The 24,559-nt window shown below is 34.2% G+C and overlaps 1 protein-coding gene and 1 pseudogene across 16 annotated transcripts in view; one reads left to right on the top strand and one right to left on the bottom strand.

The window, feature by feature from the left end:
• Positions 1 to 24,559, bottom strand: part of ATRX (ATRX chromatin remodeler) — a 242,762-nt gene that overhangs the window by 149,655 nt on the left and 68,548 nt on the right. For 12 of the 16 annotated variants that reach the window (XM_060001635.1, XM_060001641.2, XM_060001636.1 and 9 more), the window contains 8 exons: positions 21,368 to 21,423; positions 20,412 to 20,464; positions 19,400 to 19,524; positions 16,252 to 16,365; positions 11,984 to 12,093; positions 10,257 to 10,324; positions 6,871 to 9,953; positions 3,517 to 3,589 (listed from right to left, as the gene is read on the bottom strand). In XM_060001635.1, the coding sequence (XP_059857618.1) occupies positions 3,517 to 3,589; positions 6,871 to 9,953; positions 10,257 to 10,324; positions 11,984 to 12,093; positions 16,252 to 16,365; positions 19,400 to 19,524; positions 20,412 to 20,464; positions 21,368 to 21,423 (3,682 nt within the window). The remainder of the gene's footprint in view (positions 1 to 3,516; positions 3,590 to 6,870; positions 9,954 to 10,256; positions 10,325 to 11,983; positions 12,094 to 16,251; positions 16,366 to 19,399; positions 19,525 to 20,411; positions 20,465 to 21,367; positions 21,424 to 24,559) is intronic. The other 4 variants (XM_060001645.1, XM_060001650.1, XM_060001638.1 and 1 more) reach the window with 3 other exon arrangements.
• LOC132418678 (translation machinery-associated protein 7-like) lies at positions 1,255 to 3,477 on the top strand (annotated as a pseudogene).

Raw genomic sequence — 24,559 nt, 5'->3', positions numbered from 1 at the left:
TAATTCACAGTGCAGGTATTAAAATATAGGACATTAAATATCCTTTCAATGAAAGAACCAATTTCAAACATAACTAACAGGTATTTGAAAGGCAACATTAACATAATGGCACATTCAAATAAATGACTTTAAAATTACGGGTATAATTTAAATAACCTGACAAACTGTTTGATATTATTATTCTCCCTTTCAAAAAGTACATGAAGTCTAAGCTATAAAATTTGAAGTAAATTCTCAGTTATACAAAATTGAAAGTATAAAGTTCGTCCACTATTTAATTTTTTCTAAAAAGCTCAGTCAAAAAATCGTAAAAGTTAACCTGTTATTCAACCTATAATTCTTGTCATTGTTTATTAAATAAATGCAATTAAATAGAAATTACTTTACAAGTTAGACCACTCTATCTCACAACAGCATACATTTACTTTCAAATATGAATGATACTACATAATAGACTAAATACATAATAGACTAAATACACTAAAATAACATAAACTTATTTATTCACACCTACTGAAATATTCAGGACATGACTAAGTTCTTTAAATGACCTCAAAAGCTATTATAACTTTAAAACAGAAAAGATAAATAATGGTGAAATCTGTTGTAAAACTTTCACACACATATATAAGTAAATATGTCATATATAAGTACATATGATTTGGGAATTATTACTTCGTCAATTTTAGAAATATCAAAACTTCTTTGGCTACAAACTAGCCTACATATCTTGGTTCAATCAAATTCTTTCAACTCTGATGAAAAGATGGATTATAATTAAAATTAAATGCTTGAACAAGCAAAAAGTTTTACAGAAATTTATTGCATCCAAATAGTTAACCATTTGCATTAATACACTATTTACCTCTCCATAAACATTAACACTGAAAATGTATTATAATACTGCTAAAAAGGCAAAGCATATGAAATTTATACACAGTTACACAATTGTGTACAAATTTATACACAATTACAATATGCTCTCTACCAAAATACATCCTACTCAAAAATGTGAAAGGTAAAAATAATTCCAAGACTTTATCATGATCTGAAAACAAATTTTTAAAAGTTGCTTAGTGCATATTCAAATATGCTCAAGTACGCTGTCTATACCAAAATAATTCAAGAAGGTATTTGTATCCCCATCATTAGATAACCCATGGGTATTAGATACCTCATTGGTATATTGGATATGAAACAAGTTATTAATGGCATATTTTATAAAAGCACACTAAACTGAATATAAAGAAAAACATGCTCAAGGTAAAATTCAATTCTTCTCAAAAGTACTCAACAGGGCTGTATTTTTTAATCACAAATGCAAGATGGAATTAAAGATACCTTTCAATAAAATAATTGCCAGTTACAGAGAGATATGATCAAGTAGCTTAAAAGATAAAAATGATATTTATATTTTGACAAGCTCTAACACAAATAAAAAATTATCATACCTTAATGACACTCATTTGGTGTTTAAATACGAAATTAAGATTCTAACTCATAAGTAAATTAGGATATAGCATGTTTTAAACATTATTAGCCTTCAATAACATTTGAGGCCTTAAGATTTACAAGAAAGCAAATGGTAGCATAAATAAATGAAGAGGAATTAAAGCATTTTAAAAGAGAATAAAATTTTAAATGCTTTCATAATCTCACTATGATCATATCATATACTATATAAAATGCCTGATGAATAAAATGTATGCCTTCACCATTCCATTATGGACCCGACCCCGATCCCACAAAATAATTGGATATATATTTTTAATTAAAAAATAAGTAGGTAGGGGGCGGAGAGGGACGGGACCCGGCGGGGGCCAGGCTGAGCGTGCTCGTGTGGCATGCAGGTGGCAAGAAGAAGCCCCTGAAGCAGCCCAAGAAGCAAGCCAAGGAGATGGACAAGATAAGGCATTCAAGCAGAAACAGAAGGAGGAGCAAAAGAAACTCGAGGAGCTAAAAGCGAAGGCCGCGGGGAAAGGCCCCCTGGCAACAGGCGGAATTAAGAAATATGGCAAAAAGTAAGCTGTTCCTTGTGCCTGAGGCAATTATGATCCTTAGTTCCATTCCTGTTTAAACATCTGGATTAAACATCTGGATTCCCTGCCATAACATCTGTTGCCACCTATAGCTAGAATGAAGTGTTGTCTTGGAACCTATTGTACATTTAAGAATAAACTTTTGTAAAAAAAAAAAAAAAATAAGTAGGTAAAGCAGCATCTGAGTCTTTGCATCTGTGATTAAGCTCTATTCAAAAGTGCAAAATAAAATTGTTCATTCACCTTAATAAAAACGCCCTCCTGTTAATTAGGAGAATGCTGATCTTTGAAACAGAAAAATCTATCAGCACCAGCAAGATATAAAACAGCTGGAGTGACAGCTGGCCCCACAGTATTTACCAACTCAAAGTTAATTCCTTACAAAATTATGACACAAAAATTACATGTTTATCTTCATGTTTTCTTAATTATTAGAGTTTACTATTAGGAATAAATGGATGGTTAATACAGTACTATGTAGTAAAACCTCAAGTCTATTATAGATTTTTTGGTGCTAGAATTAATCAGAAAACATTTCATCCAACCCTTTTGTTTTAAAGAACAGAAAATTTTGGCAAAGAGTAGTTAAGTCACTTGCCCACGATCACACAGAAAGGTTAGAACTAGAAGTCAGATATTCTTATCCCCATTATTCCAAAATTCCAACCACTATACCACACTGTCTTCTCGTTGAAGATTATGAGTGTGGGGGATCCTATAGTCCAGGAAGGGTTTAAAAAATATGTAAAAACATTATGGTTATACTCTTTAATACCTTTGTTTTCTTTATTCCTCATTGCTAGAATATGGGTGTATCTTTATTTTTTTTCTTCTCCCAGCTATTCCTTAGTTAAGTCAATCTGTACAGGCTACACTGTTCCCATATAAACCTATTAAGTATTAAAATTAATACTATCATACTGTCTACTTCTATTTTATTTGACAAACTGTGAAAATCTAAATCAGTCTAGATACTTTGCAAATTCATACTTATTTTGAAAGCAATTTCTTAATCTTAAACATCTTAGCAGTCTCTTTTTCACTTTGAACAGGTTTTAATGAATAGGACCACCACACTGGATGGCAATTTAAAACAATAATCAAATATTGAGGAGAGAGATGTCTGTTGTCACCAATTTACTGAGATATGATTTACTTTTACCAATAAAATAATCTGTCAAAATTAAAATATTCTCAAAAAACTATCACTAAATTACAGGGAAACATAAAAATTGACAGTGCTGTATTTATAACACACCCTATGCTAGGTGTGTTACTATTTATATTTCTTTTAAGGTTTCTGAGTTTTAGCCCATTTTCTGGCCTTTCTTTCAAACTTGCAGGAAGACTGTGAGCGAGTCTTTCTAAGGCAGGCACTCCTGGTTTTTAAACCTGCTTGTGGTTCCCTTGCTGCTGTTTGTGCCCACACCTAGGGTGTGTTATAATCTTTTTAAAGTCCTTACAGATGGATTCATACCTATTCTCAGGATCATTGTCATCGTCGTCATCATCCACTGTGACAGGCATTGATTTAGATAAGGCTTCATCTCCTTGAAGGAACAAAAGTGTACTTAAAATTAGCTTTAAATTATCTTTATAAGTAAAACCATGTAAAATAAAACTGAAAGCCAAAAACTTTAAAACAACTAGTGAGTTCTAAAGTATACTCTGGGATCCAAAACATGAATAAAAAGCATTTATAAGGAAAGTACAATGGGGAATTTAAGAAGTGTCAGCAGCAAAATAATAAATAGTTGGATGTTACATATTTCAAAGTTCCTTCCCAGAGCACAAGAATTTTAAAACTCATCCTTCACAGTAACAAATCTTTTATCATTCACCACCATATTAGCATAAGTTTGTGGCTAAAATAAGCTTTGTAGTGATCCATTTTAAGTTTAAAGTTAACAGATGTCTAATTTTTCCTGTATCATTGAAGAACTTTTTAAAATGCTATTAATACTTGGTAGTACCAAATAATTTTAAAATATACCTGAATTTGTATGGTATCCAGGAGTAGAATCATCCAGAGATATATTCAAGTACAGTAAAACTTACTTCCTTACAAAAAGCAACGTTTCTATCCTTTGATTAAAACTATAAAGAGATTAAGATTTGTGCATTTCATTGTATGTAAATTTTGCCTCAAAAACAAACTTAAACACTGTACTCTAGTTAACACTATATACGCTGAAGTAACCAGGGAGAATTATGTTAATGTTTACCATTTACTTTCAAATGCATCAAAGATTTCAAGGGCATTACACTGAGTGAAAAAAGACAATTTCAAAAGGTTACACACTTCATGATTCCATCTCAAAATAACAAAATTACAGAGATGGAAATCAGATTAACAATCGCCACAGGTTAAGAATAGAGATATGCTAGGGAGTGTGCATAAGGGGTAGCACAAAGGAACTTGTGGTAATGAAAGTTCAGTATCTTGGTTGTCTGTGGTGGTTATATTTACAAAGCTACACGTGATACAAATTTTGCACAGAACTATACTTACACACACACACACAAATGAAGGAGTACATGTAAAACTGGTGAAATCTGAATAAATCTTCAGTTTGCTGGTTCTGAGATTGCACTATAATTATGAAAGATGTTACCATTGGAGGGAAATTAATGAAAGGCATACAAAACCTCCCTGTACATTTTCTTGCAACTTCCTGTGAATTTATAATTATTTCAAAATAAACAGTTAAAAGGGGGGAAAGTTAGGTACACTGATGGATAGATAGGATATATAGATAAGTATGTGATAAAGCAAATACAGTACAATGTTAACTGTAGAAACTTTTCTGCATATTTAATATTTTTTCATAATAAAATACTGGGGGAAAATATTGGAGAAAAAAATCCCATAAGGAACACAGACACCTACAGGTTCAGGATAGAAATATGCTAAATATAGAAAGGCAATAATAAATCTCACAATATCTTAGCAAACTCACAATAAATACCTCATTCAAACAGACCAATCTTCAAATGAAATATTACTAGTGATATTACCATTGTTCCTCTTTACTACACCTTTGAAAATGTTACCCATCCTTCAAAGTCAAGTTCAAATGCTACCCGTTCTTTTAAGTCTTCCTCCAATGTTTATATTAAGTGGCTCACTTGCTATTTATCACACAGCCCCATTTTAGTTTTATATCTTTCTTCTGGTATTTTTTTTTAAAAATGACTTATCTATGTCTATCTTGCTCATTGGACTATAACCTCCTAGGATCGTGTTCTTCATCTTGGTTGGTCATGCCATGCCACAATTTCTAGGAAAATGTTGTACCCTGTAACAGGATACCCAACTATTGCTGAATAAATTGGAATCCTCTAAATTCATGGGAGCAGGGGAGGCTTTTTAAGAGCTCATAAAAACTGTCACCTAAATTAAGTTGGACATATTGGGAGAATAAATAAATTTAGCAACTATTATATTATGTTTTGAATACAAGTCCACAATCTCATACACAATTTGAAAATCCAAAAAGTTCTCAAAATTTAAAGTTTTGTAAGGTGGTGCCAAAGTTCATTTGGCAGCAAAATCTAATCTGAACTGTTTAGTCCTCTTACATGTAAACGTTCATATGTTTTGCTGCGGAAATACTAATGTGTTCGATTATGGGGCCTCAGGACCTACTGGGGCTACTATATAATATATGATAACTACTCTATATTACCTTGCTAAAAACAAAAAAGTTGAAAATCCTGAAATACATTAAGCCCCAAGAATATCAGGGACTGCGGACCTGTAGTTAAAACAGCCATACAAGCAGAACTCCATCTAGGTATCTGATATAGCAGAGCATTAAAATGAGTATACCATGCATATCCCACTTGGTTTTCAAACCAACTCACTGGAGCTCCAAAAAAGGGATTTAAAGTTTTACTAAAAATCAAGATTCAAGTGAATTCCACTAAAATCCAACTGGGATAAATGGAAAATCACAACAAAAGGAAAGAAAGGAAAAATTTTTAACATTTTGCGTGCTGGGAAAACAGTTACGTAAGAAATCTACTTTATATTTTAAAATTAATTTTAAGTGTCCCTGGTTAACTGATGGGTTTTACTGACTTAAAAAAAAAGACAATATGACCAACAAGTGTACATTTACTATACAACTGATTTTTTTTAAAGAACTGCCATAATGATAAATATTTTTAATTTTTTTTTGGGGGGGGGGCATATTATTGACCGGTTGACCCAAACCCTAATTGTCCTAGTGCTCTATCTCATCAGGGTAGGGTAATCCACCTACTTTCTGGATTTCTTTCTTCCTCTATTTTGTTAGTGTTAAAAATGGAAATATCTTTTCATGTCATTAGAAAAAAATTGATGAGCATAAGCAAAGGGTTTCAATAAATAAACTTAAATTTTTCTGAGGATTTCATAGGACACAAAGTTACTCTGCCCAATTTAAAAAGTCAGATGAATGGCAAAGCAGTTAAAACTTTCACACACATTATATCCATACCAAGCACTCATCTCCATTACTTGAATAAATATCTACTGAACTACTAGCACCAGTCTGATCTTCCTTCATAAATTACTTTTCATTACTCCAAATAAAAGCATTAAACATTGATAAATTTACCCAACACACTTGGTATAACTGATACAGAATACTAACAATGCTGCAAATACCTCCCAATGATGACCAAAAAATGGAGAAAGAGTTTCTAGTAAATCTCTATAAAGAATTTTTAAATGGTGTTTTCCTAAACAGTAAGTAACCTTGCGTTTGATTGACTTCAGAGAAAATTAAACAATGTAGTTATTCAAGAGGGAGAAAGTACAAATTTTCTATTTATTTTCTCATACCTGAAGATTGACAAAATCCAGTATGTGAAGACAGCACTAAATTTTCAGTCACAGGCTTTATTTTCTGCTCATCACTGCTCCCCTCACCTACAGAATTCTGATCATCATCTCCTATATCAGAAGAAGATGAGGAAGAAATGTCAGCCTGCTTCCTTTTAGTGCTTGTTCTTAGGGAGTTCCTCATTTTCTCCTTCATATTGCCTGCCTTCTTTTTAGCTGAAGCTCTTTGTTTCTTCAGCTTTTTATTATCTTCGGAACTCTCCTCAACATCAGAAGATGATGAGCCATTTTGTACTTCCTTGGTATTTCTCTTTGAATTTAAATTTCTTCTTTCCCTTAATTCGATTCTTTTTGGTCTCTTATCAGAAGAATCACAACCATCTTCTTTCATGGAATATTTCTCAGTATCAGATGATGAACAATCTTGTCTCTTCCTTGAACTCTTTTCAGGTAAGTTGCACCTTTTCTTCTCTCGACTGGATGTTCCATTCTTACTCCTCTTATCTTCGGAAGAATCACAACTATCTCTTTTCCCTGGTAACTTCTCAGCATTATCAGATAATTCATCCTTCTTTTTAGAAGTTTTATCTTTTATTTTTTTACTCTTCTTTTCCCCATCAGTTGTGTCATTCTTACTTTGTTTTATGCCTTTAGGAAAATGACAAATTTCTTCTCCTTCGGGTAATTTCTCAGTGCTATCAGATGATGATTCATACTGTTGTTCCATCTTAATTACTTTTTTCTTCAAGTCTGTAGTTTTCTTTTCTTTTTCTTCAGTTCCCTTTTTGCTCTGCTTGTTATCATCTTCAGAGGATTCATCACTCTGTTCTTTCTTTGGGAACTTCTCAGCAACATCAGATAAGCCACCTTGTACTTTCTTACACATTTTGGTTTTCAGATACTTACTCTTTTCTTTAGTTTCAGCAACCTTTTTGTCTTCTGGAGAATTAAAACTCTCCTCTTTCCCAGAAGAAAGCTTATCAGCACCATCTGAGGAAACACTTGGCTGCTGCTTCTTAGAGAGTCGATCTCTCAATTCCATGAGAGTCTTGTCGTTATCAACTATGCCTTCTGCTGAAGAGAAATTCTCTCTCTCTTCTTTCCTTTCAGCAACATCAGATGATCCTTCCTGGGCAGTCCTCAAACTTTTCTGACCTTGATTATCCATTCCTTTTTTGCTGTGTTTTTCATCTTCAGAAGAATCATAATCTTCTTTATTTGGAACTCTTTTTGTTGTTGTTCTGGCAGTCCCGATTTTACTCATACTCTTTATCTCCTTTTCTAATTCTGAGTCATAATTAGAAGATTCAGACTGGTTTTGTCGTTTCTTTTTAGAAATTATAGACCTTTTAGCTGATTTGCCTTTTTTAATATCAAAATCTGAGCCAGAAGTAGAACTTTTTCGTTTCCTTTTTCCTTTATCATCTTTTCCTGTTTGAGTCTTTACATCATACAAAGTCTTCTCATGATTTGTATGAGGTTCATTAATATCAGTATCTGAAGAAGAACTGTGACTCATCCTGGATACTTCTTTGAGGATTGCTAGCATTTCATCAGAATCTGAATTTTGATCCACAGTCTCTGACTGCTTAGATTTAGGCAATTTATTAGGTTTAGGATTATCTATAGCACTGTCAGAAGAATTCCGCTTATCCTTTTTTCTCATTGAAACTGATAGTTTTTGTTTCTCCTTAACGGTGTCATTATTTTCTTCATCTGAATTAAATGTTGTAGGGTTGGTTTCTGTCTGTCGCCTCAAGGGTGTAGTCTTTACACGTGGGGATCTTCGAAGATCAGATTCTTCTGAAAGTAATGGAACTTCACTTTCAACCAAATGCTCATTATCATTCTTTTCCTGTTCAAGTCCACAGTTCTCCAGCTTGGGGTTCAGACAAGAACTTCTATAGCTATCTTTATCTTGTGGAACTTCCTGACAATCAGCACCTTTAATTGGGGAATTAGAAAGGGAAACAGGGGTGAGTTTAACATATAATTCTTTTGTTACTTTAGCTGTTGTTTTTGATTTAATACCTCCTCTGTTGTCTTTTGAAGTAATATTTAATTTTACAGAACTCTCCAGTTCTTGCTCAGTTCCACTGTTGCCATCTCCCTGATAATCTGCTGAACTCTGAACTTCCATAGCAGTCTCAAGATTCTCAAAAATGTCTTCTGGAACTGAGGAAGGAACAGACACAATATCCATGTCTAAGTCTTCAGAAGTGTTAGCAGGTTCATACTGAGGTTCTTCTTTTTTATCAGATTTTTTATGTTCACCACTGGGATTTTTATTTGCTCTTTGTTCCTCTACTGCAACACTCTGATCCACACGCTCACCATCTACCTGCTTTCTTGACAGTTTAGCTTCTGATTTTGAAAAATCCTTCCTTTCCAAAGCACAGGGTTTTTCCCCTTTTCGTACTTTTGTTTCAGACTTAGCATCTATGACTTTATGCTCTTTGGTATTTTTCTCTTTGTTTACAGCATCCAAAGCTCGAATCTCTGAATTCAAATCTTCTTCTAACGCAAGATGAGCTTTCTTAATATCAGCCAACACAGATTTAAAAGTCTTAAGCTGACGTAACTTTGTAGCAGAACTGATTTCTGAATTATCCGTTGCCTGCTTCAAAAACTTAACGTAACTGGAGTTCATGTTGGCAGTAGTCTCAATCAGTTTCTTTGCCTTCTTAATCATCTCCTTGGGCACAATTAGTGCTGAATAAGAGTAGGTTACAGAACCAGAACATGAATCATCTAATTTCTTTTCTTCTCCATTACAATTTGAACTGTTTTTCTTTGGAGAAAATCTGGGTGTATGGTCATATACTTTACTACTCTTTTCATTGTCAACTTTTATCTTCTTCTTATTTTGTTGCAACAACTGTTCTAAGTTTTCAAATACGCTGTTACATGCTGTGACCAAATCCAACAAAGGCTCCGGGTGACAAATGTAGCAAGACCATTGGTTGTTTTCATCCATTATTGTAGACAGCTCCTTTCGACCAAGGTTGCGTAGAATGCATTTCTTGCAGAAGGCATTATGGCAAAAGTCACAACAAATCAAGTTTCCACCTTCTGCACACCATCTGAAATTATTTAAAGATTAAAATATTATTCTGAAATGAAACACATTTTAAACCTTTACAGTATTAAAGCAATTTAAAATTTCCTGGCAGCAATTTTAATAGCAAAGTAATTTTGGTCATTTACTTATTCTTTATTAGAAAATTAAAAGACATAAACCAAGGACTTCATGGAAAAGAACAACCTTTCACGAAAGATATCAATGATGATACTATAAAAAATAGATCTAGTAACAGACTATGTAAGAATTTCGCCTCAAAAAGCAGACAACACTGAATTTTAGTTCATCTTGATTTATTACCTACCTACACTGTTCATCCATTCCATCTGAGTCACAGCTAATATCATCACTCATGTAATATTTAAAGCAATTCTATTAAAAAAGAAAAGGGAAAGGGGAAATTTATTCAAAACTGTTAACATTCATAAAGGAGAAAAACTTTATTTTTTAAGTCATTAAAAAAGTACAGGGAATGTGTGTGTGTGTGTGTGTGTGTGTGTCTGTGTGTGTTTGTGTGTGTTTTAGAGAATCAAAGCGATAACACTGTATTACCCCTACGAGTACTTTCCAGACACAGGAATAGCTCAAGAAATTAATTCCTTGAAATAGATTTCCATATCATCAAGTACCACTTTTCCTTACATAAAAGTTGATAAAAGATTTTGGTAAAGCAAATTTCTGATCTCATATGACTAGCTACCAAAGATCTACATAAAAATGTATTAGATGTTGCTATTAGTTAATAATAATTTACTAGTCATCATATATAAACAGCTACTATGTATAGAGCTGAGCAACAGTATCCTACATTAACCCATATTATCTTTAAATCTCAAATACCTACTGTGCAAGGTAGGAGGTATTACAGCCCAATTTGAGAGAAAAGGCTTTGGTTCATTAATATGTAACTAAATCTCCTAAAGTTATACAACTGGAAGAGGCAAAACTGGTATTCAAATCCAAGTCTGAATGACTTTAAATTCTTTTTCACTGGGACTGGAGAAAAGGGAAGGTTCCATGCCCACTGATGAAAACTACTGATTACTGAAATGGGCTAGGCACAACAGACTGGCCCTTAAAAAAAAAAAAACCAATCACGTATGTAAGAAAAGAGAAAAGCAATGCACATTACAAATCCAACAATATAAAATTCAGCTGTCACAATTTAAAACTAGAAGCTACAACATGTACCCTAAACAGGCTCCTGGCTGAAATGAATTCAAGGAAAGGAGGACACAAATTACTAAAAGATGGAGTAAATTTAGTACATTTAAGGAGGTCTACATCTACCAAAAATTCATACAAGATCTAGAACTGGAACTCTAATTAAGGAAAGTTTGGTCTGCCCCTGTAATTCAAGGAGGCGTTTTATTGGGAAGCAAACTAACAAAGGATTAATTTTAGCAGTAATATGAGTTAGGGAAATGATAACCTTGATATTATAGATATTTAAAATTAATTCCAAGGTATTACTTGTAAAAAAAGTTTACACAGACTGTTAAAACTATCTTCAATACATATGAAACATTTTTAATTCTATTATCTCCAAATTATGTCAAAACCCTGCTCCACATGGAGAGTTCAGATTTGGGTAATTAGGCTATGTAAGAGGGAATGTTGTAAAACATATGTGTGCACACATATGTACTCTGCAGTTTCCCAAGACACCACACTCTCCCTCACCTCTGAGCCTTTGAATACCATGTTGCCTCTAGCCTAGAATATGCTGAACCAATCCCACTTTGCCAAGCTAATTCCTATTTATATTTCAGGTACCACCTACATCATCTCCATTATAAAGCCCCCCACCACCCAACTCCAAATTACAAAGGCTTCCTGTGTGTTCCCAAAGTACACAGTAACTCCCCTATCATAGCACTTATTGGGCCTTTCATGTCTGTCTTCCCCACTACATTATATGTCCTCCAATGGCAGAGACCATTTCCGTCTTCATCACTGTGCATCAAAAGTCTGACACATGTTAAGCATTCAAATATTTGTGGAATTAATTATCAACAGATCATTACATACCTTACAAATAAGTACTTGCAGTAAAGGATGTCTATAAATGGAATCTTTTTGAAAATGATTGACCTGTTGTCCACAAGCGGTACAGCTCACAATCCCATGAAGCCCATCTTCTAGGAGAAAGGAGTGACCATTATTCACACATATACACACGTACAAAAAGATATATACTTTAGTCAGCATTTCCCAACATTCGAATTGAAAATTAAATACCTCATAATCCTTGAGAAAATGACATTTTGGACACAAATACAAAGGTTAATAATTTTACAGACTTACTAAAAAAATGACAACCTTGACAAATTGCAGAGCTAATTTGCTCCCTTTTACAGATACAAACCCTGTTTCTTACAACAACTTGATATAACATGAAGAGACTTTATAAAAAAAGTTCTAAAAATAGGGGTCAAGAGCTCTTTTTCATTTTGCTACTGCTTCACAAAGAAATTCAGGATCAGTTCTTAAAGAATGGGGAAGTGAAATATATGGAATAGACTCTTTTGTAACCCTGTACTTAAGTTAGGTATGCCATAAAGTTTTTATTCTCAAAATGGAATTGTCTACACAGATCCTTTCAATATTATGTGAAAACCTGCTAACTTTATATTACCAATTTCCTTCCTAAGAGTCCCTTCAATACTATCCACAATCCCCATTAACCTGCCTTTTTTCTATGTCTATTCCATATCGGCACTGTCTATTATTTCCAAATAACGACAAATAAGATTTGCAGGTATATCTATCTTGACAGCAAAACTTCAGAATGGCTGCGTTTTGACAGAGCCCCATTCCACAGTTTCTGCAGAAAAACAGATGGAAGATAACCTACACAAGAATAAAGGGGACCTCTCCTGCCTCACTCTCGTCCATAGTTCTGCACGGTGCTTCACAATCTGAGCTGAACATTAGAATCAGCCAAAGAATCTTTTAAAAACAGGGACAGCCATTCCCACCCCTAACCCACTGAATGGGGATCTCCTGGACACTTTTTTCTTTTTTAAGTTTTACAGACGACTCTGATGTGCAACCAAGACCTTGATCCAAATAAGATGGTAGATTATGATTCAAAAGAGGCCAGTGAAAATGCCTGCATTCACCAAAAAAAAAAAAAGTGAATGACTTAAAAAAAGAAAAAAAAACTGTCTCTATCCCTAAATAAAAGACAAAACAATAAATACATTTCTCACCTTTTAATTTTCTATTTTGTGTTTTTCTTAGTTTTAAGATCCAAAGCACCATGGACCCAAGCATTATCACAAATATCTTTATTTGCATAAGTTAAAAAAGTTTAACCAAGGTATAAGGGCACCATGATACTTTTCCAGAAAATACAGAGAATTTGAAGACCTACTATATAAGCTGCTAATATTTTCCTTTAAATCATATTCTCCTCCATTAGTTTTGATCTTGAGTATTCATATATTCTGTATTTCTTTTAACATAAATAAATATACAGTGTGCTTTTTCATGTCAAATAATGATTGCATTCATATAAACAAGGTAACAAAAAGCTAGAGTTTGAATGCTCATCCACTGTTAGATAATATTAAGTATCTTCTATGTGCTTTTGCACATATATCACTCAAGAATTTTAAAAAACTAGGTGATCCATTGGAGACTTTCTCCCATCTGTGCACAATGACTCATATAAAGGATATTCATTGCAGTGTTAATTAGCAAATTTGAAAACTCTGAAAATGAAAATTAGAAATAATTTCACATTTGGAAAATGGATAGTGGTTTACTCATACAACTAAATTCTACAGAAGAGCAAAAAGTAAAAAAACTAGATTGTACATTTACTGATATGAATAGATGTCAAAATCAATATTGGATGAGAAATGCTACAAAAGGATATATACAAGATACTACTTTGTACACTTTTAAATGAAAAATAAATGCTGTTAAGAATAAAAATATGTAAAGAAAAATATAAAAACATGCATGGAAACACCACACATGCATACAAACGTCAAATAATCACAACCTGAGGTGTGAAAGGAAGGATATATAGATGAGAGTAGGACTAAACCAATTAGTTTAAGTGAGATCTTAAACAAATATTGTAAAATGCTCAAGTGGTACTTTAGTATACATACTTGTTTCTATGCATGCATGTTTTAAATTTTTATTTTTAGCTATGAAATATCTTCATGATTATAATATATATAGTATATAAATGGAAAAGCGGCATTTTCAATTCTGAGCTCAATACATTTTATCAGTTTTAAAGAAAGAACAAAATTATTCTGCCATATAGAAAAATTAGGTGTAAAATATGTTTTCTAACAATTAAACTAGGGAAAGGATATCAAAATAGGCTATGGTATTTAAAAAACAATGGCTCCTGAAATGATCAATATCTTTGTGTTTAATTTTGTTTCAAATCATTATAAGATTATTTTATGTATAAAGTTTACCTTCTTGACAGTTTCCTATATTAGAATTCAATTTTAGAACTAACTTTCCTAGGAAGTTTGAATATTAACTAGCAATTCAGTACCTCAGATCACTAGTTTATTCGTACATGTGTACATGAGTAAACATAGTTAAATTTCCTGTGTGATTTCCGACAGCTTAAAGATGTAGAAAATCATTAAGACAAAAATTAACATGAAAGATTTTAAGTGCTATTATATGGCTATAAACATACATTTTCCCTTAAGCACAATATAAACATTCTTACACAGAACACTCAATAAAATGTTCCAGAGACATATCAGCTCAGACCAAATACCAGCAGCATAGTAAAGTGTCACTAAAAACACCCTCCCCAATGACTGTGGTTCTTTTTTATTCTCCTTTTAGCTGTTATCCACATTTGAGACACTGACTGCTCCAGAGTCCCTCCCCAAAAGCCACCAATTAGATATTAATTTTGACACAATACATTTAGTTATCTGTCTTCCCTAGAGGACCCATAATCAGAAATAAAAAGAAGAAACTCTTACTACTGGTCCTTATCATCACCTTCTACTTGCAGATTCTCTTATTTTAAATACTACTTAGCTTTGGTGAGCTCTGTTGTTGCAATGGCAGTTTCCTTACTATGAATTAGATTCTCAATGAATCTTCCTTATGCTTGAGAGGGGTAGAACACCCCCTTGTGGACAAAAGACTAAACAACATTTCCTTGATTTTCTCTAACAATCTAATGAATTATTGAATCTGAAAACCTATATATATATATATATATATATATATATACACACACACACATACACACACACATATATACATATATGTGTATATACACATATATGTGTATATATACTATAAACACAGATATATTTTACTAGTACCATCAAGATATCACATAGCACTGAAATTAAAATCTTCACAAAATTTCACCAAGAACTATGCTATAATTTCACAATGTACATGATAAATATTTAACAGACACGCTTCCATTACACTTCTATTTAGAAACTTAGTGTCATGTTCTATCTTTTAGAGATTCATTCTTCCTACAGTAATGGATTCTGACTCTCTTAATCTGCCCAAAAAATACATACAGGTACTATTTTAAACACACACAAACAAGTGGGACACATACTCCACTGTCGTAAATTTTTAAATGAATCCTCCTTATGCTAACTTTCTACAGATGATTAGCCAATGGTTGTGTGTATAAGTGAGGGTAGACATACAAAGGGAAAGGCGGCTCAGACAGATGGAGGGAAGGTTACTAGCTCTAGTTCCCATCTCCTTCCTACTCATCTCTGCACTGATATCCTTAGATCAATAGATCTCTGACTTGAACGCACATAAGAACAAACTGGGGCAGAGTCTTGACATCATCCTCAGAAATTCTAAATTGTTATGAGTGGAGTCAAGGGACTTGCATTTTTAATAAGCACCCCAGGTGACACTAATGCAGATGTCCATCACTCTGTGAAACAATGTTTTAGATATGTATAAAGTTACCTGAAGGCCACAGGCAAGATTTTATCCAAATCTAAAATTCTTTCGGGGTGAGAGGGAACACATGGTATTCTGGCATATAAGCATTACAGAACTAACATGTGTAAGAAGGAAATAGTAAGCTTCTTGAGATAACTTAATAGCCACTGAAGGCAAAGGCATTTTGATAAATGGTGTTTAACCTTTTCTGCTTCAGAGCTCAGAAAGAAACAGAAGTTATTTTTAAGTAGTGCTTTTAAAAAACAATGGGCAGAAAAGTGGAGGTATTTTTAGTAAGCACATCAGATTTTCCAATATGGTCATAAACAGCACTTTAAACTCATGTTTTCATTTTCACTTGTATTTACCTCCGCGTTTTTTGAGATTTTCAGTTTTCATTTTACTTCTGCTTCTAAATTCAGGCCCTTTAAAATCATCTTTGTCTTCATTCAGCACTGGCTCTGGTTGTACAATCACTGTACCTAGAATGATTTCATTTAAAAAACCATTACACATATTAAATGTGCAAGTGAAGTACAAGACTTCAGTTCAGATAAAGCCAACATTGCTGGTACATAGTTTTGTTTCTTTCAAGTTTTCAGTATTTGTATAAGGACCTCTCAAGAATAAATAAAACAGGGAAATAGTAAAAGGGCCAGGTGTCAACAGATTACTTTTTGGAATATAGTTCATAAAAATGGGGGGGGCAGTATTATGTACTGATTCATAACAGAAATGTGTGAATAAAGTATAAAGCCTTAGCCCAGTTCTGAATTTTATACTGCCTATCACAAAAGCTGTTCTGAATATGAACATCCATGCTAAGTTCCACAGTTTAAAAAAACAAAAGGATCAGAAGAGAAAATTTTAAAAAGACATCCTATTCTTCTCATAAGCCAAATCATAAATGCAGAAAAAGATTTTTAAGGGGTTGTTTTATATTGCTTTGGGGGAGGATAGTGGGGGACAATGTGAGAAGTTAATTCTGCTATTACTGCTATACCTATTCTGTGGCATTTCCCAAATAATACATCCAAGTTTCAGTACCCTGCAAAGTCCTTAAAGAGTTTTAAACAAAGACTGCCTTAAGATACTTAAGCTCAAGTGCTATGACAATAAATTGCAGAATGAGATCAATTGTTGGTCCCTATGGAAATCTTTTAGAAAGAATGTACTTTCTTAGCTATAAAACATGTGAACTGAGGAGAGAGGCTGCTAATTTAAGTTTTCATTTTAATCTCTCAAGAGCAAATAAAGCAGGGGCATAGTAAAAAGGGTCCAGGCCTCACATTTACCTACATTGCTGGGCTTAGTAATTGGGCATTACTGACAACAATTAAGAAAGTACAGTCATCCCTCAGTATCCATGGGAGATTTGTTCCAGGACCCCTTGGATACCAAAATCCGTGGATGCTCAAGTCCCTTAAATAAAATGGCATAGTATTTGCATATATAACCTACGTACATCGTCCTGTATACTTTAAATCATCTCTAGATTACTTATAATACCTAATACAATGTAAACACTATGTTAATAGTTGCCAGCCAACAACAAACTCAAGTTTTGCATTTTGGAACTTTCCAGAATTTTTTCCCCAAATATTTCTGATCTGCAGTTGACTGAATATGCAGATGCGGAACCCACGGATACGGAGGGCCAACTGTAAAATCTGGTAGTTGTCAGGGGCTGTCTCCCTGAAACATGGGTCTATGTTATTTAGCGAGCAAGTTTTAGCAAGGTATAGCACCTACTTAAATGAACTTCTGAGTCTCTGAAAAAAGGGGGGAAATAGGGCACAGAGGATTGAGTTTTTACAAACTGGTAAATATAAATAATCTCCACACACAGAAAAAAACCTTTATTCACAACAACCATTTCACATATATACTCTCACAGAAGCCCTGGCATTTGAAAAAAGCTAAAGATTTATAGTTAACCAAAAAAAACCAGATTTCTTTCTGAAGATTCTTCTCTAAATGGAAGCAAAGCAGCAGAGTGGAAAGAGCACTCACTAGCTTTGGATTCAGGCAGACCTGGGTTCAAATCTTAGCTTCTCAATTTAAAGCTGAAAAAGTTCCTTGAGCTCTGAATTTGTTCTTTCATCTCTACAAATAGAAACAGTAACTACCTTACAGCATTGTTTTGAGGATTAAATAAGTTAACTTTTTAAGAGTCTGGTACTTACACATACTCAATATAGTATGATAACAATAATTATAATCAATCAAATTTAACCTTATGAAACAGGTCTATTTTTGGTTTGGTGGGAGACAATTACACTTAGTTCAGGTTCGTAACATCCCATACTAACTCTCTTCCACAATATCATTAAAACAAAGACTGGAATTCCTAGTTCTTAGCTCACCCAGTGGCCATCATAAGGACTCCCAGTGACAACCACTGAGAATGTAATAATCCAAAGTGAGTCACTGCCTATGGGACTCAGACTCCCATGTTAGTTGTTTCTGCCGTAGGCCACCAAAACCATTACATAAAATTGTCACAGATGATTTTCAAAGCCAAGTAAATGGTAGGCCCATCAATTTTCCTTCTCTCTTCTTTCTCTCATTCATTTCTTTTCCTCATTTCATTTCTCATCTATTATAACTCCCAATTTGTCCTAGTAAAGCAATGTATTATTCTCCTAACTCATCATTTTTTTAAATTTCCATAATCAAAAAATGTGTCACATAAGCATAAGTAGAGAAAGAGAATAAAGTAGTAAACACTGCTGTAAATGATCTGTGAGAATAAATTTGAAAAATCTGCTAAGAGCCTTTAAACATATTATTCAATAAAGAGAAAAATCTAAACTGTTGATTTCTGAAACACTATGAAATTACCAAGACCCTTGTCATTCTCTCATCATGTAATCACACTGCTCTCAGACTTGGGCTATGAAAAGTCCAAGATTTTCATTTGGCTTCCCCCCTCCCCACCCCTGCCCAGGCCCCAATCTAATCAATGCACTTTTAATATTAGAAATGCAACGGTTGAGAGGAAATGTAACAAGGCATTTTTAAAAAGATAATTACAAGAAATATACCTAAGTCAAATTTAATAGGTAACTTCAGCTTTGCGTCTTAGGGAATTTAAGAATGCAGTAAGACTAAACTAGACTTTAAATGTTTTCTTAAGAAGTTTTCAGAGTATTCATTATGTTTTTCTATAAAGCAAACACATTAAAATTTACTGAACCAAAACTTAATATACTAAATTTTTAAACCAACTTCCACATTCAAGTATAATTTGGAAAATAAAATCCCTTTTCTAAAACCCAATGGAAAGAGAAAATAAGTCTTCTTCTTATCAAACCTGACTGAATATTCTAAATTTTGAACCTCAGTAACACACATTATCATTACCATACTAATACATTTCCAGACCATCACTATCAAAATATTAGGTTTGGTCCTTCACACACAGCTTAAAGTAATCAAGTTCCAATTTTATAGTAATGACATTTAAAAATGCATTTCAACTTTAACTTCATATGAAAAATTAATACACTTTACCTTTTGGCAAGCTTTGCATAGTAATATCATTTTCTGAATTTTCATTAGAAGCATCTTCATTTACAGTTTCATCCAAAGGTTTTTCATCATCAGATTCTACATACTTTGTTACAATTGAAGGTTTCCTATGAGAGAATTAAGTCCACAGAATTATGGACATTTCTGCTATTGGAAGAACACCCAAGTAACATAAATAACATGTTTAGATTAAGCAGTGGCTCTTAACCAGGGATACATATCAGAATCACCTAGGGAAGCATACATCTCTATACCATATAACTGAATATTATGATTTAGTAGGTCTTGGGAGGATCAGAGCATGTGCATTCTGAAAAAGCTATGAGGAAGATTTTAAAGGGAACTCCTATTTAAGAATCACTACTTTAGGGAATAAGTTAATAACAAGCAAGCTGTGATTATTAAGAGACATTTCCACTGGTTCAAAAAAGTAAAAGTCCAATAGAATAAATTGCAAACTTCTAATACAAACTACACTCCACAGTTATATTATGCATTACATTATGCTTTGAAGTAGTTTCAGTTGTTACGTACAATTCACTTTGACAATTTAACACAGACAAGTATTTGAACCACTCTTTGATCTTCTTATAACTTCCTCATAACTATGATGGCTACCAGTCCCCATCCTAGACAATTTCATATAACCCTAAAAAACTCAGATTGCCTCATGAGGCATTCAACATTTCATTTCCCCTTTTCTCCTTGTTTTTAAAGCACATATATTATCTGACAGAAATTATCTACATATTGCCAGGGCCACTAATATATAATAAATCCCCTCCTGGGAAATTTTTAATTAAAATGAAAAGTCAAGTGATGGATACAAGAGATTCATTATACTATACTGCCCTTTTAAAAATATATATGTTTGTATAAAATAGTTTACTGAGAACAGAGTGCTTTAAGTTTAGAAAAAAAGATTATTCTAAGAAAAAGAAAATAAAACAACCTGAAAAAGAAAGTAACTTTTTTCCCTTCAACATCAACCAACCTCTTTGATCGTGATGATCCTGATGATTTGGATTTTTCTGAAGAGCTAGCTCCCTAAATGCGAGAAATAAATACAAAGGTGAGTAAAACTCTCAGAGAAACATCCCTACAATTAACTGTTTCCCTACACCAAGATGTCTAATATAGTGATAGAATGAGATATAATTTTTATGCCTAAAGTATTTTTCTAAAAGGAACTTCAAAAACTAATTCTAATTTACTCTCAAGTTTCCTTGATTTAAGATTAATTTTTTTCATTAAATTGTTACTGTTGAATTTTGAGGTACAGAAGATGATACACTGCTATATCATGATCTCGGCCTAAGCCAACAAAGACAAAACAAAGGTGTAGAGGTAATCAGATCCCAACAGGGGCAGAGAGTTTTAAGGATCTAAACATGTGTCACTTTCTCTATCCTAACATATGGCACAGAATACCTTCTATGATTTCCTTTGAGATACTAAATTTACCTTGGTTTTGCCAATATAATCAGTATATTTTATTGGATTCAATTTTTTACACTAGGTGGGAAGAATCCTAAAACTGTAGTGTAGGCTGGGGTATCAGGTGAAGGACCTCAGGATGGGTTCCAATAATACTGTTTAAGAGACTCTAAAATACTCAGTTTTGAGAGATCTCAGAACCATGGGGTCATGCCCATAACAACCACCTTGGGCACCATTGTTGCAATATAATAACACTCAAATACCTATCTGTTAGCAAGCCTTCAGTTGTCTGACTTTAGCTATACAGCTGAAGCAAACCACAACAATAACAAAAACAATGAACACCATCAAAAAGTGGACAACGACCCAAAATGAAGTACTGTAATAATACTTGGGTATAACAGTAAACTCAAACACATGCATGTATTAAATAAAAGCAACCTGATGACATACTCTAGTTGATTAGCATTAATTAATAAATATCTTTTAAATGCTTCAAATTATTCTTACCTCTTCCTTGCTGTTTTCCATCATATCAGAGTTATTTCCAGAACCACTGACTTTATCTTAAAAGAGAAGAAGTAAAAACATTATTTATCTCTTTGGTGCATTATCAAATAGAACACCAATACCTACGATTCCATGAACCTATTTTTCAAACTATGTAGTATGGCAGTATTGGTAGTACTTTACTCACATTAAAATATAAGAGTTTTCTATCAACTATACTCCAATAAATTTTTTTTAAATAATATTGCTTTGGTTAAAAAAGAGTTTTCTGAGTGGCATGGACATATATACACTACCAAACGTAAAATAGATAGCTAGTGGGAAGCAGCCACATAGCACAGGGAGATCAGCTCGGTGGTTTGTGAACACCTAGAGGGGTGGGACAGGGAGGGTGGGAGGGAGGGAGACGCAAGAGGGAAGAGATATGGGAACATATGTATACGTATAACTGATTCACTTTGTTATAAAGCAGAAACTAACACACCATTGTAAAGCAATTATACTCCAATAAAGATGTTAAAAAGAAATTCATGTAAAAAACCAAAAAAAAAGAGTTTTCTGATTAAAATCACTCTCTTTTGACACGCTAATCCCTTCTGAAACAGCATTTCTGAAAAGAGCAGTTTGTACTCAAAATATTTCCTACTGTAATTGTTCAAGGTTTTTCTCTTAGAAGAAAATTTAAGTTCCATCTTCTACTAAAAATAAAATCACATTAACTGTATTTTCCTTTACCATAAGACACTAAAAAAAGAAAAACAACTTCCTAAAGGAAGCAGAGGGAAGGAAATAATAAAGATTAGAATAGAAATTAATGAAACAGGGAATAGAAAACAATAGAGAAAAATCAACAAAACCAAAATAAGTTCTTTGGAAAGATGAATAAAACTGAAAAAAAAAAAACTTAGGCTAGATGGACCAAGAAAAAAAGGAGACAAGACTCAAATTACTAGAATGAAAAATTAAAGAGAGGATGCCACTACTTACCTTAAAGAAATAAAAGGATTATAAAGAAATATCATGAACAACTGTATGCCAAAAAATTAGATAACCTAAATGAAATGGACAAATTCCTAAACACACACAAACTACTGAAGTTGACACAAGAATAAAGAGACAATGTGAATAGACCTATAACTGAAAAGACTGAATTGGTAATCAAAAAACTACCCACAAAGAAAAGCAAAGGTCCAGATGGTTTCACCACCAAATTACACCAAACGTTCAAAAAGAAAAAAAGCATTAACACCAATTTTTCACAAACTCTTCTAGTAAAAAAGGAGGGAACACATCCCAACTCATTCAATGAGACCAGTATCGTACCAAACCAGAAAAGATACCACAAAAAGACCAACATCACTTATGAATACAGATGTAAAAGTCCTTAATAAAATACTAGCAAACTTCAAAAGAATGAAAGACATGTCTTTCTGCTACAGACTGCGAGAAAATACTTGCAAAAGACATATCTAATAAAGAACTATTATCTAAAATATATAAAAAACCCAAAACTCAACAATAATAATATAAACAACATGATTAAAAGCAGGCAAAAGATCTGAAGACATTTTACCAAATATATGCAAATGGAAAATGAGCATATGAAAAGATGCTCCACATCATATGTCATTCGGGAATTGGAAATTTAAAAAATAAGATAACACTATATACCTATTACAATGGACAAAATGCAGAACACTGACAACACAAAATGCTGGTAAGGATGTGAAGAAATAGGAACTCTCATTCACCGCTCAAAAAAATGCAAAATGGTCCAGCAACTTTTGGCAATATCTTACAAAATTAACCAAACTCTTACCACATGATCCAGCAATCACACTCCTTGATATCTACCCAAATAAGCTGAAAATAAAGTCCACTCAGATGGACTGCACACAGATGGTTTTAAATATTTTTACTTATATAAACACCTTCGAGTTCCGGCAGAGAGCGCGGTGAGAAGCGGATCGCGGCCTTCTAGCCCGGGGCCCTCCAGGGCCCTCCAGGCCCTCCGGCCTCTGGTCGGCAGGTGAACTGGGGGGCCCCCGGGACAAGCTCAGGCTGTGTCTTACCGAGCCCCAGAGCCCTCGCCGCAGCCGCCCACTGGCAGGGCCCGAGCCTGGAAGCAGCAACAAACTGCTCCCGCACCGCCACTTCCGCGACCTAATGGCGGCGGCCCCTCGGAGCCCAGATCCCACCCACCGCCGGGTCTCTTGACCCCACGCTGCAGGGGTTAGGCAAGCCTCCGTCACGCCACGGAGGACGTCGCGCCTTTGGGCGTTGGGCGTGGCAGGGTGAGAAAAATAGCGGCCACTGGAACACTGCGGAGGGCCATTAGAGCTTCGAGGGCCCGGGAAGGGGGCTCTATGTGGACGCCAGCTCAGCCACCCTTCGGCCTTGGAGCCCGCGCGGATCCGGGACCTGAGGTGACCTCTCTGCCCCAGTTGGACGAGACCTCACATCGTCCGGACAATGACAGACAAAGGCCTTAACAGGCCCGGAAGGTGAGCGGAGCCCCGGTCGACGATGGGTGGAACGTTAGCGGGTCATCGGGCGGTTGGTCATCGTTCTACCAAGACCTCGATGTCGGAAGATAGAAATGGTATTATAACGTACCACACGCGGCCAACAGGAAGTGCCAGCCACCCTTTGGGAAGATTTACTGGCCGTTTATAGAAGGCCTGTGTATATAATATGAAAAAGCTGCTCTCAACTTTCCCCCCAACCTTTGGAAAGAAAACTTTTCTCTACATATAGGCCTTCTAGATGTGAAGAGGTTGCCGACGTATGATAGAGTTAAAGTCACATGTCTTGTAAATGCCCATTTGTTTCTTTAAAAAAAAACCGTAGAAAAGAAATGTCTTCTGGAAATGACTTTTCGAAATGGAGTTGTTTGACCACCTCTAGAGGCAACATCAGGAGCCACAGAGGTCCACGTTTGTTCAGTGGGTTAGAGGACATGGAATGGAAGACGTTGAGGAGGAAGAAAAGAAGGTTCTGTGCCAGACTGGTCACAGAAAACATTTGCATATTAGAACCATTGTTTTGTGTGTGCATTTTACTCCTTACTACTGTATGTGTAGTTGACCATAAGTACTTTTTTGAAATATCTAGTCTTTCTAGATCTTCTAAAGTGCCTGATATATGTTCAAAGTAGAGGTAGTAAAAAGACATTTTGTAAATATCTTTTTG

This window comes from Delphinus delphis, chromosome X (assembly GCF_949987515.2).
Source record: "Delphinus delphis chromosome X, mDelDel1.2, whole genome shotgun sequence".
In the NCBI taxonomy this organism is placed as follows: Eukaryota; Metazoa; Chordata; class Mammalia; order Artiodactyla; family Delphinidae; genus Delphinus; species Delphinus delphis.
This window is presented reverse-complemented; position numbering and strand designations above follow the sequence as displayed.